This window comes from Rhyacophila brunnea, unplaced genomic scaffold (assembly GCF_057557595.1).
Source record: "Rhyacophila brunnea isolate RB1 unplaced genomic scaffold, BYU_Rbru_1.0 scaffold_12, whole genome shotgun sequence".
Taxonomy (NCBI): Eukaryota; Metazoa; Arthropoda; class Insecta; order Trichoptera; family Rhyacophilidae; genus Rhyacophila; species Rhyacophila brunnea.
Genome location: NW_028232774.1, coordinates 31740247 through 31762191, shown reverse-complemented (window position 1 = coordinate 31762191; position 21945 = coordinate 31740247). Strand labels below are relative to the sequence as shown.

Below are 21945 nucleotides of genomic sequence, written 5' to 3'. Positions count from 1 at the left end.
AGCGTCAACCTATAGCGTCGTGGATCCCAGGTTCGAATCGTAGATCTGGCAAGTACACATATTGTTTTTCAATTTGTGTATGAGTCAGAGTATGGACCTAATAGGTTGAGCAAGTGATTGACTTCAATTTCTCATAAAACAAAATATGTTAATACAAACCTCCACTTCGTGGAGGCAAATAAATTAGCTTATTAGAATCGGACATGGTCGGAAAAAATGATGATTGTTTTATATTGAAAAAAAAAAAGATAATAAGTTTGTGAACGGGTTACCACATTGTATTCAAAATTATACATCAACTACCATCGGAACTCATCATTTTGTGCCGTAGCATCACTATTGACTACTTTTTAGTTTGGTACCCCAAGTATATGCAATCATTATTTAAACAGTGCAACTTAATATTGTATCTTCTCCTCGAATAATACATATTGCCGCTCCTGATGAAGCGAATAATAAAGCTTTCAAATATATCCAAGGTTCATTCATTCTGCAAAGTTAATTTCAAGGTTTTACAGGCGTAACTGAATACTTACAGGATTTTATAATATGTCTATAGTAAAAAGGAAGATCACCTACATTTTTTGCAGAATTACCCAAATCGATTATTCTACAAAACAATAAAGTCACGTTCATTCTTTGATATAGGTATTATTATTATTGTAAAATAAGGCCCTGTGGCTTACTCACTACCATTTTTTAGTGTATTGTAAAGCATGGTTTGAGGGAAATTGCTATTTTTTTATACTAGTAAAATTATTTCATTTGAGATTTCCAAACGTTTTTTAAGGGGAATTTTGAAAGTCATTTTTTTAAGCGGATGTAGAATTATCAATACACCATAACTGATAACTGTTCTAAGACATTTAATATAATATATTATAATATATTATATATATATATTAAGTCTAAATTTAACTCAAATTACGTTGGTCAATTAAGATACATATTTTAATAATTTTGTTATTATTACATATCCGAAGATTCTCACAGGCAAAAAAAAAAAAAATTTAAACATTATATTTCAATAAATTTTCAAGTAATAATATATAGTGCATGAATGATTCGATGATTGTAAAATCGATTAATAGTTCACCCAGTGTTCATACAACGTATGAAAGTGCTATCAATAAACCAAAAATCTGAAATGACTTACAAAAAAATATACATTAAATTTAGAAAGCTTTTTGTCAGCTTTCTTTTATAAATTATACTATACCTACGGACACTTTGAACGTATATTTTATAATATTCTTATTTGGTCTTTCGATATTTTCTTTTTTGATGATAGATTTTTATTGATTTTGATTTTAACCCATATCATATGCGATTAGTCGTGGAAATATTCATAGTTAATAATTTTCCGACCACTACTCTATCTGACAGTGACATTATTAAAATAAATTATATTTCTATTTTTATCTGACAGCAGTAACAAAAATTAAAGCATGCTTTTATGATACAGTACATACAAAACATTTTTATTATATGCTGAGTGAATAATACGTTATGTAGGACAAAGCATTTATCAAAATATAATGTCAAAGTGTAAGCGATATACGTGTATATAAAAAAATAAGCTTGTATTAAACGCGCTGAACACGCCCACTGTACAAATTCAATTTCTGAATCCGTTTTGTAACAAACAAACAAACATTGCGTTTTACGCGACCATAAATTTGAACCGTAACATTCGAACAGCCACAAAATGTTCCCGCGCTTCCGCGTCCCGCCATTATTTGAGCCGCGCTCCGTCGGCCATCTTGGAACGCGAGGCGACCCTCTTTGTTTAGTTTTCAGCCGGCTGTGTTTTTCGGTTCATTTTTTCGGGCATAAATTTTCCCCGTGCCATATATTATATAAAAATAATATGAACGCTCGCATTTTTATTGCGGTACGGGGGGCATGTATTATATAGCCATAAAAATATTGAGCGTGTTTGTCTATTTATTCGCTTTTTATTTGGCTAGTGTTTTTTGTTTGTTTACCGAAAGATATTTTTTGTTTATCCTAATATATATACTCGAAGATGACGGAGAGATTCAATTGTATAATTTAGTAATAACATAATATATTGATATCACTGACCTATAATTATCAAAATCAACAGCAGGCTTTTAATATTTCCTCTTGACTTTTGTAAATAAAGATTATTTTAACAAACTATACAATACTTCAGATCGCAGGAACATGTAATGCAGAAACTAACCACTATACAATAAGAACGATGAGTATTTTATTGGTTGAGGTATTTTTTTAATTAATATTTTACGTGCGTTCCCGATATTTTGATAAAATAGGTCAATTATTTTTTTAATCGATAGCTATTTTGGATGAAACCTTTAATACTATTGTCAGACTATCTGCTACATATTATTTACCGACAATTTTGATAAAATTGTTAAACATTGACTGGAACTACAGTAATAGTAATTTATCTATCGAGTCTGATAGTTTCCAACGTTATTCACTATACTTTTGCTTGATATTATATCATTTCAGATTATTATGAAGATCTCGTAACAGTGCTATTTATGAACATCTGCATCGGAGTCTTGTATTAAGTACATAATCACTATCGGATATTATGTTTTTTTTCTTCATGGATTCCCTAAACTTATCTATTTAGCTATTATTGAATGTACATAAATATAAACATTAAAGTAAAGTTGATTTAAGTTTGATTGGAACATGTTTGATTGCAATCCCAGTGAGTAGAATCTTACCGGTGCAAATATTCAATCGCGTTTCATTGGCAGATGTGTTCATATTAATATTATTATCAGCATACGGGTTCATTTGATTCAAACAAGGAATCTGTAGAAATTATGTCATTAACTTAGTTTTGGAACTAATTAAGTTATTGTATGTTTTATTTTGAGTAACCAGGTATGTTTTTTTATTGTTTTCTAATAGTTAATTACGACAAATTTGTAGTTATGTATAAGTATAAAAGTTTTTATTTCATAATATGCCGTCAATACAACGCATTATTTCTTTTAACTAAATCTAAATAAAATTATGAAAGGCTTTAGTCGTTTCAGAGTTTACAAATAGTAAAAAAAGTAAAAGACTAAAATTCTAAATTCAAAAGACTAAAATAATATTTATTTAACCACGTCTATGGATATTACAAATAAATGAGAAAAAAACAGTGCCATTAAAGTAAATAATTACAAAATAAAAAGAACTTTTTATATACACCGTTTTTAAATTTTCTGTTGAATCATATAAACTTGACTTGACTAGCTTAATTGATGAATGAAATTGTATTTGATAGAAATAATACTGAAATGTCATTTTGACACTCATATTGATTTCCATAGTAACGCACGTATATATTAATAATTTCCTAGCAAATAATAATAGTGGATTGGATTACGGATTTCTTCCGAAATATCTTTTCATACAAAACAGAATTAACTGAAAATGAATTTAATTCTACTTAAAGATGGCTAAAAGTATTTAAAAAAATGCATTGACATCGTGTTCTGATATATTATAAAAGTTTCAAATGTCTAGCTAGTCGGGAAGTTAATTAAAAACGATTGCAAGATTTGTACTGGACAAACAACCACCGGACAAATAAGAATACGACCTAATAAAAACGTTGTAAAATAATCAACACTTTTTGAAGACAAATGATATTTTATGTACAAATTTGTATCCCTCAAAATGTCAGCGTTTTATGAATTGTGATTTTTAATATATAATTATATATGTTAATATATTTAACTTAACTAAGAAAATTTAAAAATATAAGTTGGTACAACCGGAAGCTTAATATGGAAATCCACTTTTTATTATTATACATAGAAAATACGCGTAGCATACTATAATGAAAAGCTCTACGAAAAATAGTAAATAAGCACTCTGATAATTCATGTTTCAAAACGCTTTTACGAATTAATTTAAATCACACAACCTTTCAACCCTTTCCCGCCTGACTGCGCCACTGTTTTGATTCTCCCTGAATAACCGAGTAACTGCTCTGTGTACCTACATCCCGTTAGTCTATATTTGCCACTGTAAATATGAAGAGTGTATGCAGCGAGCGGGTGGTTTTAACCCCCCGGCAGTCATCCAGGGTTATTACTTGCTTTATGAGTACGACGGGGTAAAAGCTATGCTAAAGATTCATTACTTATCCAAATTAGCGGGGCGGTTTGGATGGGTGCTGCGAATGCACGGAGGCTACATTTGTCCAGTCAATTGAGACGATGAACATTTTAGAATTGTAAATATTTCACAGTTGTGCACGGAGAGTCATACATTTAAGTTTTTCAAATTTAAAAATACATATTTCGTCCAGAGAAATGACCATAGTGGTCTAACGACAATCATTAAGGTTCAAATAGACTATATGACGATCGGGCACATATATGCTAAGAGCGTTTTAGTGTCTATGATCAAATCTATGCCATTCCGACATTTATACATACATATTGTATGACAGCTATGACATCGTATTTACACTCTGTGACACCCTGTGACACAGGACGCCAACATAAGAAACGGGTTTTTTGACATATATATGACCGATCGTCATAGAGTGTATTTGAAGCATTAATCATAGTAATAATAAAAATATTTGTTTATATTATACCTTCCCACATTATGTGTTAAAATTAAATATTGTTGTTATTTGTAATATTAATATCTAAATAATAAAATAGTTAAATTAGATACGATTCACATACTTAAATACAATAATGAAGTTTATAGTAAATGTGATTTAAAATATTGAAACTGTCAAATCAATTGCCATCGATCTTTACCGTTACTGACAGACACCGTTAAATTTTCTAGATAATTTAATAAAGCATTGAAATAATATACCTATATAGTAAATATATAATGAAATATTATGCAATTGTAAAATATTCATGCGGTACGATTTGTAGGTATGTATCTGGTTGAAATCGTTCGTCCATTGTTATTATATAAAATATTGAGAATTTAAAATATAATTATAATTTACATATACATTGGACGATAAAGACGCGCCCAGCGAGTAACAATTAAGGTGTCCATTCTATATAATTAGCATGTTATTTAAATGTGGTAATTAAAAAGTAATTATCTAGTCAGCAGTCAATATGTTTTAAAATACGTAAACAATGTAAACACTAGCTAAAAGAGATAGTATCTGTGATATTATTGTAACATTAAACTTAATCAAAAGAATAATGCAGCGACACGAAAGTTTGGAAACATACTAACAAATTATATATAACACGTAACAATATTATATAAACTTGATACAAGCTACTGGAAATAGTAAAAATTATTCTTTAGGGAACATTATAAATATAATGTTTGGGGGCCGGTTTCTTGTTTTCTCTGAACATTTACTTTGTGTGGGGGAGTTGAAAAAATGTTATGAGTTATGAGCCGAAGTGCCTGGCTATCAGGGCGAGGGATACTCTGTCTGAAAATGTATGCACAGTGTCGATGGTTTTATGAATACGCGTGTCTACTAATTGTGTGATGAATGATGATACACTTAGTGAGAGGAGATACCAAGCTTTCGCGTACTAAGTAGAGTTGTAGGTTTATTGACATACAACCACTTGTGTAGTTTGATGTTACTTATTGACAAAGTGATTTAGCTGCAAATTAATATTTTAAATATTATTTTTCCTTATTTAAAAGAATACATAATGAATACAAAAATGTTGAAAATTAAAACCCCAGTTAGGTACGACGGTTAAGATATTTTCTACTAAAAATCCAGAAACTTTTAACTGACTTTAATTCTAAGGAGAGTATATTATTATTTTATTATTATTTACTGACTAACGATAAATTAACATTAAATTAAATTATATAAAATAGTCACATTAAAATTACAACTTTACTGGGTAATCTAATTTATGCTGTTTTAAGAATATTATATTTTGATATATCATTGCCTTTCCTCAATATATATTTTCAGTACATAATGCGGTCAAAAGATAATTCAAATAACTGCACATTATCATGAGATAAGTACGGAATAATTTTTGACTTCCTTATTTATACTTTCTAAATATCCCATTTCAAAATAAGTTGTTCTTTTTACAATAACTTATGAAGTATAGGGATGATACTACTGTAAAATTAGGCAGTAATACACATAGAAAATTACAATTTTTTTATTATTGGGACGCCATTAAAGAGTCAAATTCAAAGTCAAGAACAAATAGAAAAAAAATACTTCATAAATAAACCAAATTCTAGTATTTCAACGTAACCAAAATTTTCTCGCAAAAGGGTAAATTTGCTATGTGAAAGTTCTACTGTATCTACCTTTATCTTAATGAAGGAGGTTAAAATCCACAATAATTTACGAGAAAGGTACATCCGCTAATGGCTTTATATATTTTAATCTATTTTCACAGCATTGGCGGGTAGCAGTTGTCGTTAATTCATATTTGCTTAATAAAAATCGATTGCACTAAGCCAAAATGAGTTATCTACAGTTAGATCGCTTAGAATGTTATTTTCGGCTTCTCAAAAGTACGTTAGCAAGAGTTATTTCATGACAAAATTTCAACTGTTTTTATGATAGGGTAGTTAGTAAAACTGTCTAATATGACGAACCTATTTAAAAAAAAAAAAGTTTAATATTTCTTTTCCGAATACTGAGCTAAATACACTACAATACTGTAGTTATATAATTACAATAATATGTTATTAAATTCAACTTTAATAAACATACATACATTTTAAACACTTCATAAATCACACATAAGTATTAGAAATAGTCTTGAAAAAAATGATGGTAGATAGGATTCGAACGTGCATCAAATGCCACTTGACTCGCACACGAAACTTGTTAAAGCTTAACTGGCTAATTCGTAAAGAAAATTTCCCAAAATTCTATGGATAGGCTTGACTTATATTTTTTCAAATATGTATATTTCCGACATGTTTAAATTACTGTAATTCAATAGAGAATGTTACATTTTCAAATCTTGTGAATTATTCATTAAAAAAAAAATGAGTTTATCAACTTTATTACTTTTAATAGAACTAACTATCTATTTCAGTTGTAACACCATTATCAAGACTACATATTATATAGATAAACTATCCTTTTTCAAATTATGTAGATACATAAAAAATGAGATTTTTTTAAAACACAATATTAATCTTGGAAACTATATTTCGTCACTGTTCTGGCAGAAGACACTAATTCGAAAAAATTACATATTGAGTTAGTACCAAAATGTTCCTTATTTCAAACTTTACCGTATGGAAACCTTCTTAATAAATAAACAGTCCTTATTTATTTTAATGTCATCCTTTTTACGATTACTTAATAAACTCACATGATAGACCATTATTTCAAACTTTTTAACAACTTCAAAGTCAAAATACTCAAAACTAGTACTCTCCAGTTAGTGTGTTCTGCCAGAACAGAGACGTTATTAATTAATCTTTAAAAGGTTTTTATGGTTTGCGGGTTGTCGTGCACTTATGTCTGTCATTAATATATTATAAAATACATTTGATAGAATTAAATTATCAAGTTTTACACAATTGAAAATATTTATATTAATTTATTAAATTTTCCTTAAATTTGATAATTCTGTTGAATGTATTAAGTAATGCAATAAATATGCCGGGTATTTATAATTTTAGAATCATTATATTCTGAATATGAAAGTATATCTGTCACTGCACACCACTGTTTGGGTAGAAAATTTCGTATTTCTCTGTCTCCTCCAACGCCTGAAGGAGTATAATGTAATCAGATGATAGAATGTTAATTATGACCGTAAATAACAAACACTTTTCCTTTAAGGAGACTGCGGGTGCCATTTTTGGGACGCTACTGAATCATTCGCCGAGTTTTACTTAATTATTTTTGGATGAAAGATCTGATTGATTAATATACATAAAGAGATATTTGGTGAGTTGTTACGCATATATTGTATATATGTCCAGTTTTATATAGTTTCAGAAAATTAAACTCAAAAACGATATACAATTATTGTTATATGACAATATTTTCCTAAATACCCTATTTGGACGTAAAGTATATTTACAAGATAGAGGTATGTGCAGACTAGCGTTTTGTGTATATAAACTAAATTTCAGTAAACATTATCTGTGCTACGATGAAAATTGTAGCATATAAGAAAACAACAAAAAAAATATACGGTTTTATAATCATATAATTTGATATAGAACGATTTTTTCTTTATATATTTTAGAGAGTTTTATTGCAACTTACTCCATAATCGGAAATATTGAATTTCATCAAAATCAAGGTTTTTAAATTGAAAGAAGAGTTTGTGCGATTTAAAATAAGAGCATTTAGTCTTTAATGTATGTATAAAAATAATATTTCGTTTTGCTATATTATAGAATTAAAAGATAGCTATTGTGCCTTATTGGTAACCTTGATGTGATCTATCGTGGAGCGCAAATAGTGAGATACATGTTAAAATTAAGTAGGTACCATAAAATATACATATAAAATTACCATATATTGCACTCACGACAGTGTTTTATATAGGTGATGTATTTTTGTGTAAAACGTTATGTTTAAATATATAATGAATAATAGGTAACGATGCACTATGAAGTACATATATATTTTGCGAAATGTTCTAACAGTATATAATATTTATGAAAGCTCCTCATACTTTTTCTGCATTTTTTTCTACTCTCACATTTTATGAATAACTTTACCAGACCGTGATTTTCGTTACAGGGATGAGCTTCCATCCACTGCCTGCGCTTTCCTGAGCTTTTTTATCTTCCCCTCGGAGCTTTTTCAACGCTACATGCGAGCTAAGTTTTGTTTTGTTAGTTTCTCATTACATTAAAACGATTTACGCTTCCTTGGTTTGATTCTATTCACCACGATACACTACTACGATGTAGAAGTAACTAATATACTTTCATGAAAAAGCACAATTCGTCCAGTACCTACGCTCTCTATTTTCCTAATATTAAATCCAATTTAAAAACAATCGTTTCCACATAAACTTATTTTTTTCTGGAGCTGTATAAAAATACCATATTTTTTTTGTTTCAAGAGATTCGTTACAAGTAAATCGTGATAATTTATAAAATGACTATATCAATTATAATTGGTAATTACTACATATAAAAAATATTTACGACATGTATTTTATTCATATACATATTGATATATTTACTCATACGTACTTTAAGTATTTACAGAAATTTACGTTTGAGACATGATTATTCTCAATATTATTTCTTATGGGTAGAAAATGAGGTATGTGATGTGGAAAAGAGTTTGTTATAATTGAGTGGTGAGCAATATTGTGAATTTTTAACGGAAAAAACGTTTATTTAAAAGAATTTACGCCTTTAAACTGTATTATACTTAGCTGTAAATATTTTTATTTTAGAATACCTAAACCAATAATTTTTAACCTTACTTATATCTGATGAAAGATTTTAATATTACTTTATTTAACAAAGTTATGAATACTTTCGATTAAATGGTTTGAAAATTCAGAATTATTATCTAGTGTGCTCATTAACTCTAAAATTGAACGCCCGTTAGGGTTTTCAGATGCAGACCCTACACGTGTCGTAAAAACTTCTTATTGGTAGTTAAATGAGCTAGTGAAATCCATACTATTGTGCTTTTTGAAAACAACCCAGAGCTAAACGACATAAATAAACTGTTTATATTAAGTTTTATTTTGTATTTTCTGTTAATATTACAAGTAAGATTGTAGCGAATATTTTAACTCCCAAATATTAGCTGGAAAAAATATAAACAGCAGGTTGCAAGCTGCTACCTTACATGGTGGGATTAGTAATAGGTGTAGATACCTAGGTCATTCGGGTTTTGCCTGTCACCAGAATCAATTGAAAACTATCGATTATCATGTTCAAATCTTCTAGAATATAATTAAGTTCATTACACTTTATTGAATCTTTAAAAAAACTTTTCTCCCCTAGATATTATCACACCTTTTTTAATGTTCTCAAAAATTTAAAAAGAAACTATAAATAAACATATCACATAATCGTGAGCCATGATAGTTTTGACAGAATACAATACGTAGTCGTACAAGCGATGATAGCAATTCAATCCAGACCAATTATTCCCGAGCATCGGAAGAATTGATAAGAACGTATAAACTTAAACATTTTAAATATAAATAAATATTTAGCAGTTTGGACTATTACTAGAAGGACTTTAAGTATATTAGTATATTTTTAATTAAATTCAATTAAATTTTTAATTATCTAATGTTAATAATTTACATTGTATGTACTCTCATATACTACAAGGAATGCAGTTTCCTGTTAAAGGAACAAAAATACATAGAGGCTAGTACTCTTTTTGAATTTATATTAATAATGCAAATTCTTCCCGAGCTACATTTTTAATATTAAAAACTGTTACATGTGATATGCCTATTCACAGCATGTCAAATATGCACACACATATTTTACGACTTAAAAACTCAAAAAACGCGAATGCAAAAAGGACCACAAAAGCGCGCGGGACGCAAAAAAGGCGGTGCTCTGTGAAAAATGCGCGGGAAATTGTAGCAGAATACGAAATATTGCTGAATATTTCACGCTCCGACTGGCAACACTGCATCGCAGTTCCCGCTTAGCCCGCGCTTTTCAATGCTATTCCTTTATTCGTTTTTCGAACGGTTTACGGCGCCAGCGTCGAAATGCGCGCGAAACGACGCTCTTTTGTCAGAGATGTAAAAATATTTTCCGTATTTTTGTACTCTATATTGAAATCGCGAGTGGCTTTTTTCGTCTTGGCTATGGAAATTTTAATGTACCTAATGCAGTCATTTTGAATAGTTTTCAATGAATTTGTTTCCACTGACAGACTGTAGCTACCAAAAAATGAAGCGATATAATAATTCATCCTTCAAAAAGTCACCTTGACACCTATTTCAATAGGAGTTTTGTTAAGTAAGATGTTAAATAGAATGAAGGTAATAAGTAGTTAGTAGATAATGCTAATTATTCTATAGTGCTTTTTAGCCAGTAAACATTGTTGATCATGTCCCGTCTTAGTGCAACAGACTAACAGTGATATTAGAGATATAATCGTATGACAACGAATTGATAATATTATATATACAGTGCTTTTTTAATCAACATAATTTAAAAACGTTCATGCCAGATTTCGGCGGCTCATAAGAATGTCAATTGATGATAGTATTGTTGCACACAAACTAATTATTTATTTTATTCTATACCAAATACACAAAAAGTTGGAGCAAATGGGGCTCGTAATCACATCTTTCACTTTCTTGATGAGTACTCTAGATTTTGTTGCTAGTTTCACTAAGGTACTTTAAATTCCGCCAATAGAAAAGCAATCGTCGAAAACCCGGTGTATAACTAGTAGTATTTCCGTTACAAAAAGTTGTAGATACTTATTTTGACAGTGATATAAACTTACTAATCCTTAAATCATAAACAATGTTTTTTTGGCTGTCCCCAAAGTTATTGTCTTGTATGAATCAGAAGGAATTACTGAGATTTGAATGTTATTTAATCGCTCTTAAATTATTTCTATTAGAATGCGAAAAATATTCTTAAGCAAAAGTTGTAAAAGTTTTTTCTAAAAAATATCTAACGATGTTATTTTCAAACTTTTGACCTTAGCTTGGAGATTTTTTTTTTGTTCAAAAGTTATTTTCGCAATGGAAAGGAAAATGTTTTCGCAAAGGGCTTTTTCATGTTTTAAAGAAGTAAATTTAAAACTGTTTTTAAAATAACGTTTTTCTTTGGAAAATAAATTTAGAGTTTTTATCATTTTGAAAAATCTTCATGGTTATTTTTGGACGAAGTTTTATACATTAGCTGTACATATATGTGTTTAGTTCTGGTAATAGAAGAAGTCATTTAAAAATCAATTTCGGTACAATCGACATGAGAATTTAGTATCTCAATATTTACACCAACAATTGTTTTTTAATGTTTCTATTATTTAAATCGGGATATCGAATTCCAATTCACGTACTATGGATATAGACAGGGTTATATAATTGATAAAGGAAACCTTCCTAATGATAATAATAATTATTTAAATTATTATAAAAATGTTGTATATATATAATATTATTTGAATTACATACCTACTTGTCATTTAGTTTTCAGTAGTTGGTATGAAAAGGTTGTATAACGATATAAAGCTGGTTGGTCAACTTATTCATTAAGTCGCCTTGGGTAAATAAGGTTTCATCTGTCATTTTTTCATTAAATCACTTTTTAATGCAGATTTATTTGTATTTAAAATCCGTTTCTATCTACATTGAAAATACTATAAAATTGAGAGTAAATCCAGCAATATTCAATGTTTAAAAACATATGAATTTTACAGCGCAACAAAGTTCCATCTGGGTTCATAATTAAAAAGATGTAAGTTTTACCTTATCAATTATTAAAAAAATATTAAAAGTTATTAAAAATAATTAAAATTTCCTATTAACTTACCTGGTAATTGCGGTGTTATTTTCCAATTGATGGTACAGCTATTAACCTTATAATATAATATGTATTTGAAAGTAAACCAATTATTCATTAAAATATTAATAAAAACTCATTTGTTTTAGAATGAGGAAACACAACAATATCTTGCAAGAAGTGTAATTATTTACTATAGTTAAGACAAATATCATCGTTAATATTTCGTCAATTAATTAATTCTACTTTCAATTACAATATTGTAACGTATTGAAAATATACAAAAGAAAGATTTTCAGCTGTTATGTTTTTAATCACTTACACATAATACCTTATTACTTTGTTGTAATGTTGCACCGCCATATTACACCATATTACAAAGTCAATAGATAGTGGTTAGCATCTCTTTACTTTAAAATCAAAGTGATATGATTAGTAATTTTGATTTTGGAAGTCATTCCATCACATATTTATTGTCTTTGGTGTCAATAATAATTGTCTCGAGCCAAAATCTTTCCTAAGTGTATATTTTCCTCCGGCACATACCTCAGTTAACGCAGTAGCGTGGCGGGTTATAGTTATTGGTTAGTGATTCCCCGTTCGGTTACCACCTCCTCTGAGTGCGTGTGTTTAGAAGGGTTTACCTGGATACGTGCCTCGGGTAATCCTATCTTCTCGGCCAGCCGTTCCCGCGCAAACACGTCCGGGTAGTGGGTCCTCTCGAATTCTGCGGACATTAAAGACAACATTAAAAATACACTCGATAATTACTTTATAACACTATATATTGTAATATTATGACTAAGGGTGATCCTCATCGTCAGACAGAGAACTAGAGGTGGGAAAACTGGTCGATTTTGAAGACTAAGTATACTTACTACCAGTATAAAAAAATATGTTATTTATCGTTTATTATCGTCTTTCTAACTCACCTCTACAGAGAACAATTCAAATTTTAATTGAAAAATTTATTGCATTTGAAACTAATGAAAAAAAATCTCTATAACTACAGAAAAACGTTTATAATATACATGTTTGGAGCAATCATACTTTGTCAATATCGCAGGCAAAAAAATCTCCTTCCCACGTATCCAATATATTCTCTCAATAGATATCTTATTTTATTTCCTTCCTTTATAAGCCTCTCATAAACAGTGCATATTATAACAATCTCCACGAGAGGTCACTGAATATCAGTATTTCAACTTGGATCAGAATATTATGTCAATCGATAATCATTTGTCTTGAAATTTGGTGCCTTCAGCCTCTGCAATAGTTGGGAAAATTTTATCGCGCTTCTGTTAGATTTCCGCGATGACAGCCATTATCCGCACGTCTTTTAGCCGGTTTGCGAATCCCAACAAGCGAAAAAAAGCTGGATATAATGAAACGAAACGAGAGATATCTGGACACAAAAGAACAGACGCCAACTAAGGAAAGAATTGGTTGAGAGGGAGACGGGAATAAAAAAGATTGAGGAAAATAGAGATCGCTATTATCACTGCATTGAATTTGATTAGTCCCACTCTTAAAATAATATAATAGTTTAAATATTGTAATTAATAAAATGCGTTTATATTGTCTGAATTAAATAATATAAAAATCTAAATTAAATTAATATTATATTTCAAACAAACATCTCAGGTACACAGGATACACGAGTCACTCACGTTAAACAAAATGATATCCCGAAAGCCTGCTGGCATAACAAATGTTTGTCGTATACGTACAAAATAGATACATAATGTTGTATGCAACCCAAGACACTTGAATAACACTTGATAGAGATTCTTGGATATCGTTGCCAGAAGAAAAAAAATATATTTCTTAATCCATAACGGTTATAACCGATTTCATCCGCTTATGCTAAGAGGTATATTGATTGTTGTAAAAATCCATGTTTACAGGAAAGTTATTTATACAAAAATAATATATAATTTATTGTAGTTTTTCAAACATCTTTTACAATTATTAATATAATTACCATAATTGATATAATTCTGTTTATAGGTATTATACACATCTACATTCTGTATTAGAATAGTTTATTTCAGTTTCTACATATATTTTTACCTTTTAAAATTAATTCTAACAAAAAAATCACCCTTCTGCATTACAGTGATCGCAGAATTTCCCAAGACAAAATGGAAGATGGAGAAAAACGAACGAAGGGTGCGACAAATTCAACCCGTGGACACAAAAGCAATTAAACATCAAAAAGCTCCGCGATCCCGACAACAGATGGTAGTGTGTGTGACTCAAGAGGTGGTTTGCGTCTCGGGGGGACATTCACGTTTGATTCAACAAGGTACTAAAGTACATGGGAGACAAATTTTCCAACGTGAATCTACGATTGTCGTGTTCTAAGTTTACGTTTATGCATTTATTGTATTTTATTTATTTAAAAAGAACAGAAGTATTTCTGTAACGTATCAAGTGGGTACTAAATTAAACATAAATCAAATCAATGCAAAATAGAATCAGTCTCAGTCAGCCAGAAAATATAATATGAATTGCGATAACAAGGACTCGTTTTTCTCATAATGTTAACCTACACACGATACTGTTTTTTCTGTTATATTGCTACTATTTTATATCGTATAGAGATATGAACCTTAAACCAGGAAGAGATATCGCTGAGAGTTGAGGCTCCGAGATATGGCTGTATAGATGTATCCTCAAAATTCCATGAACTGACATGGATACAAAATGAAAAACTGAGAAGTTCTACCAGTTGAAAACCAGGGATGGAAGTAGAATATTTTCGAATTCAATATTTTATTAAAAGATCTACGGTAAGCGTAGCAGATAACGACGCTGTATTTCGTGAATTTAGAACCTCCGTTATTAGTAGGATAGAAGATCCACCGAACTGTTCCTGGTAGCAAACAATATAAAGAAAATTCAAAACAAAGGATTGTATTTTATCAGGAACTATTTTATTTTAAGCTTATTTGGTAATAATTACGTTTTCTTTTCAACGAAAGTTTGATTCAGAGATAAAATCAATATTTCGATTAAATATGACTACCAACCATTCCTTGTAAAATTCTGTTAATTTAATCTTCATTTGACTTAAGCCCATAATATTATGCTCTTAGAAATAAACCTGACAATTTCGCATGTTCAAAGAAATCAAATCTATACAATATTATATATGTTTGCGCCAATATTGTTACAAAACTCCCACCAAACACTCACCATATCACCAATTATTTAGTTAAAATTCGATAGCCAAAAAAACTAACATTTACACCACCGCTCGTAACTCAATTATAAAATAGTCGTAGTAAAATACTCATCGCGAGAGTGATAAACATAACAATAATGAAATCAAGTGTCCGAGTGAGTGACCCGTGGACGAGCTAGAATGCTCGAGAAATCCAGAAGTTCGACCATCAAAAGGTTAGTGCCTGGACTATACCCCTGCATAAACTATTTTCCACAAAACTCCAACTTTTTCAAAGACAGTCGACTCAAAAATATCGCCAATATACTTTACTAATGTATTACTGTACATATATTTATAATAATTAAAATTAAACCTTTGTATATCATAAAAAAATATAATAATGTTGTAATACTAATGTGTGGTACTTAATATTTAATATTTTAATCATTAAACCAATTGCATGACTATTTAGAAAATATTCAGTGTTTTGAAATAATTAAAAAAGCTAGAACTACATACTTTTAAGTTATAAAAATAACTTTGTAAATTATTGTCTGGATTGAATATTTCGCCGCGATTCTTTACAGTTTTAATGAGCGTTTGTAGGTAGTAGTAGAGTTCCTTCTAGCTGTGTTGTCCATGAAAGATTTATTTATTTTTTTAAGATAGGTACAAAAAAAATATTATTTTAAATAAAAATATAACTCCACAAGTATCATAACTTTCATATTTGTAAATTCTCTCTAAATATTCTCCCGAAAATAATATGAATAGACTCAGTGTGAACTGACAGATATGAAGATTTTGTTACAAAAACTGTATTTAAATAATTTTCGGCAAAATTGAAGTTAAGGCACTCTGACCCAGACAATTAAAAAACTGGTCGAAACCGGTTTGGGTCTTTATAAAATTATGTGAATTAAGTAACTATGTATCAATTAATACTATACATATGTCAGTGTTCATTATGTAAATGATGTAAGACAGCTTTTCTCTACCCTTTGTTAATAAAAAAAAAACATGTCACCATATCAGAGGTAAAACCCATTAAGTGCAATTTCGTCGATAATTTTCTACAAACACGTATCTCAATTTTTGTCAGTTTTGAGTAATCAAATAATGCAATGAATTTAGAATTTGAATACGCACATATTCCGCTAACAAGTCTCTCAAAATATACTTGATAACATAATATATTTAAGCAATTACAAAAAATCGTATCACAATAAAAGACTTTTATGAAAATTAAAAACTCGTATCTTGAGATACGTGTTTGTAAGTACACATAATACTGAACTCTGACCAATGATTATTTTACCGAAGTAGTTGTTTCTCGCAAGTCAAGATACGTGTTTACTGCAGTAATATTGTGGAATTATTCACAGTAAAATTGCAACACATTCTCGTATCTTCGACAATATGCCTGATCAGTCGAAATTAGTGTAGTCCGATAGATTGAAGAAACATAATATTTTTTTCTAGAAAAATATGTAACTATAGTAAATAGATATTTCATAGAATTTTTTTTTTCTGAATTAAAAACTAAGAGAATAAAGTTGTTTTTTGCCTCACCTGAAAAGTTCTGTTTTTTTTTATCTCATTGTTGTAGAAAATTGCTGACGATTTCTATTTATTGGTACTTAATATGTTTTAATTTTGAAATGATGATAAGTAAAAATAAATAGCTTTCGTCAGTATTACACAATATTGAATTTATTTTTAATCATTTACTCGAAACGCCATCTCATTCGCGGCAAAATTTACAGATATTCACAGACCGTGTCTAATTTGTTAAAATGTCTACAAATAGCTACAATAGTCGTAAACTCTCCGTAGCAGATTCGTTCGTAGACAACAGTAAGATTTTCAGCGCTCTTTAGCTACGCTTGGTCTACGTCGTAGCTCCATTGTAGACCCAGTCTGGGAGATTAGTCCCGATTACGCGCAAAACGGCTACTACGACAATTCATAGCACTGCATATGAGATTAGAGCTACCAGATTATATTCACATGTTGTTATACAATCGAGGTAATTCCGATAGCAGTTAGTGTTAAATAATAATGTCTTTAAATTTAATAATTTTAATTTTAAGCATCTATGTATGATTGGAAAGTAAAAAACTAATTAAAAAACCAATTAATTTACTATAGTGGATATAATTATTTATAAATATGGTAAGTATACAATTATCGAGTTTAAGTATATTATCAATGCCACCTTGTATTTCAACCAAAAGCTCCGGATTTGATTCCCGGTGCGGTAAAAATACATATATATATATATGATTCTCTCAAAACCTGGATACTTCTATCTATAGTTATTTCACTGATACTAGAGTATACGTTTTATAACTTTGCAGTTTTTACTACACTAATACGCCTATTTGCCTGATTACCTCGCATAAAACTAAATCAAATGATTGTCACTTGTATTAATATAATATAATATAGTAATAAATAAATAAATAGATAAAATATTATATAAAATAAATAAATTAGAATATATTACATCATTTTCATTGCCGGAGTCCAAAGTTATGAAGCATAATAATTATACTTTACTACACAATTGTTTCACTATTATCACACTACTCCCATTGGGTGTTATAAATAATTGATGTAGTGTTAAATGAAAGAGTGCTCGATTATTAAAATTACTGACTTTTTGAAAATTTGACGAAAGATCGCAAAACTTTTTTCTTAACGTACGTATTTACATTGCAATACCATTACTATATTATACTTGGAAGTGGAATTATTGGTTAGTGAATGTATATACTTTTTTACATTTTTTAAATCTATTTGTATTATAATCTATATTTTTATTGTGAACAAGAAATTATTATGTATTAGTAATATATATACCGTAGGATGCCTATTGAAGTATTTCTAAAAAAAATATTTAATAATAGCATGATATAGCTCATCAATTTTGAATCAGTCTAGAATTAATCTTAAACTGGTACGCAGAGATTTAATCGATTCAACAAACAGGACATTGAAACAATTGCTTTGACTATAACTCGTCATTGAAGCTATAAATATACATCCAATCGTCTGTATAAGAATTATCCATCCTTTATTTGGCTTGAGTTGTAATACAATACTTTACAGTTATTTTATCTCAATTACTTATATAATTTTATTAAGTAGCTTATCTTTTATTATTGTAGATAATTTATTTTTTTTACGATTTTGATAATATATATATGCTATGAACAATCTAATTATTTATCATTTTGTTACATTTCATCCATCCTACGAATTCATACGAAGCGTATCGGTAGATTCCAATAGACTAATAAGTGTAAAGTGAAGCATAAAAAAGTGTAGGTTAAATACACAAACTACACCCTAAGCGTGTATATTATGAACAAGTAACACAATTAAAATAAGTACGCAATGCATATTGCATTCGTTTTGACATATTATATCCCTCTGAGAATGGATAACTTTTTGATAAACTTCGTCATATTGTGATGGTACTCTAGAGTCTAGAGGCACTAAATAGCCACAAATCTGCTTTAAAACCTATCGGATCAACGAATTCACTATTTTCAAAAGAAAAAAAAACTATAAAAAAGAGTACAGGAAAGATATGCTTCATATAAAATTGATTTCACTTTGAATGGTGATAATAATGTTTTATTAAGTAAACTATAATAACATCATTTTTATTCAATAAAGTATTTTTAGCAGTATAGTATTGTAGACAGTCGATAGTATTAATAATACAAAAAACTATGTTTAATAATATTATGGTTCCATTTTAAATGATTTCCAACGACGAAATGTGCAAAGAACTTGATGATTGTAAGCAATGATACTCCATTTTTACAGTCGATTAGTTTAGTGTTGCCATTGCCATAAAGTTGAAATCGATATTTTTAAAAACTTATTCGATTTGCAGGGGAAATAAAATAAAACTGGGAACTCTTATTGTTAACTGTTTTGACTTCTTTCTCTCGTGAAATGTTTGAAAGAGATACAGAAACTTAAACATATTTATTTCCGTTTATGTGTATGGCATAAAACTTTCAAAATTATATAACCAACATACCTGAGACATATTTTAGTAACTAACTATCTAAACAGTTCAAAATAGATCAGTTTTATACAACTTATAAGTTACACATTAATTCTACGATTAGCGCAATATAACACACAAAGGTGCATATTGGGCATAATGCCAAAATGCCACAAAATAAACTAATGTACAAGGAGAAAAATAAGAGTATGCGAAGTAATAGACATCAGTAAGGTAATCAAATAGACATATTGTTGAATACCGATTGGTAAATCTCAACAAGAGCAATATATGTAATTACATGACATCAAATAAAAATGTAGAGAAGAGTGAAAGGAGCTTAAAAAGATCTTCATCCGGTAGTGGATTGGCCCAGGTTGATGATATTATCAGTTTTGGCTCTAAAATTTGATGTAGATCTTAGATATCACTCATAGAGGTTCCTTTACAGACTTTTTTCAAAAAATGGTTGTTAGACATTTTCCCAATTTTTGGGTCGTTGTTTTCGATCAAACCCATATTGATTAGGCATGATCTGGGATTCCACCCCACGGTCTTAATAAGGATAAATGTTACCACTCCTCGTCCATTTCGGTGATTTTATATCGAAACATTAAATTCTATATACTATTAAATATTGAAAGTAATTATAGTTGATTTATATATATTTTTAAGCATTACACATTTTATAGAATAGTTTTTGTATCGACTGATTTTAAGATCAATTTCTAGGAATAAATCTGTCAGTTTTACATATTTTCGCGAGGGATGGTTTCCAATCCTGGTGTCCTAATAAATTTGGATTTACATGCGCCTGCCAATGTCACAGCCATGATTTATTCTGGATCGAACCGTTTCCTCGTGTCAAGCCTATCAGGCACCATTAGCAAGGGGTGCAAGATTAGTAAAGACATAGACATTTTCAGTGATGTACTTTGAATTTTGTTTTTGAAACTTTATTTTTCTGTGTAAAATTGTATGTTTTTTGTTTTCAAAATTTTATTTTTCTGTATTAAATTGTACTTAGGTAAGTTTCGATTTAATTTGTTTTTCTGGTATTATTATTATTATATTCTATATTGTAATATTTGTTATAATGTAAATCTCATGTTGTGTACGTCTTGAATTTAAATTTGTTATGTCCACAATGTTTGGTATTCTTAAATAAATAAATAAATATTTTAATCTCAATAAAAATGTATTAAAATACATTTATTTTATCGTATCACAATGCCTTTAGCTTGTATTAAATCGTTTTATTTCTTATGTTCCATAATAAACGTGAATTTATGTTTTAACATTCAAAAGTAATGAAAAACAAAACCTCATTAATAATAATTCCACAATCTTCTTTGATTTCATTTTTAATTCTTTTTCAATCTGTCTGTTTCCCGCTTGATGTCAACTCTTTCCGCTGACAATGGTTTTACGAAGCCTTAGGCAAAATGTAATTTTGCAGAAAAATTCTGTGACACACTTTTATAGAAAGTTATATAACGCAATGAAATGAGTAAAAAAGCTAGTGAGTTTTTTCTCTAACCTATAAACGTCTGTCATTTATATAAAATGTAAGTACTAAAAAACAGTAAAATGTCTTGTAGGTATTAATTAATCCCTTAAAGAGAAACGCTAAGGTTTACTTACATACTCGTAAGGTGGAAATTTTATAATCATACGTTTTACGAGGAATTATTGACAGGTATTCATTCAACTCATTCAATTCATTTGAAACTTGTTCTCGATCAAACTTACATTAAAATCATGCAATATATCGTTTTCTTTGGCGCTATGAGTGGCATAATATATTGATGTGGTAATTTCTCATTTAAAATTATTTACTCACGTAAAAAAATCACTTTTAAAATGCCAATATTATAATGTTATGTGTGTTTATGCATAATTAACACTTAAACCTTGTAACCAACATATTATTAAAATAATCCATTGATAGTCCAAATAATAAATACTATCAACTGAGGGCAGGTACTTGATGAAATTTAAATTTGAATTCTAATTGATTTAAGATACGTTTTATAATCTTCAGGTATTGTGCATACTCACTAATGATAAAAGTGCAACTGGCACAGAATACCTATTTGACCGTTTGTTAGTGTAAATAGTGCCCGAAGAGATTTTAACAGGTAAAACCCTAGTGGTAAGAAACGATTCACATGAAAAAGCATAAAGTTTAAATCATATTGAATAACATTATTATGTGTGTAGAAGAAGGAAATCAACTATAAAGTCTGCCTTATTTATTGAAAATAATTTTCAAATTGTAATGTTCAATGAATTGGTATTGTAAAACGGACAAAGTGAT

The 21945-nt window shown here is 29.2% G+C and overlaps 1 protein-coding gene across 1 annotated transcript in view; it reads right to left on the bottom strand.

The window, feature by feature from the left end:
- Nucleotides 1–21945, bottom strand: part of toy (paired box 6 protein twin of eyeless) — a 128373-nt gene that overhangs the window by 24774 nt on the left and 81654 nt on the right. Inside the window, exon 5 of the mRNA XM_085940194.1 lies at nucleotides 13071–13153. Coding sequence (XP_085796320.1) covers nucleotides 13071–13153 — 83 coding nt within the window. The remainder of the gene's footprint in view (nucleotides 1–13070; nucleotides 13154–21945) is intronic.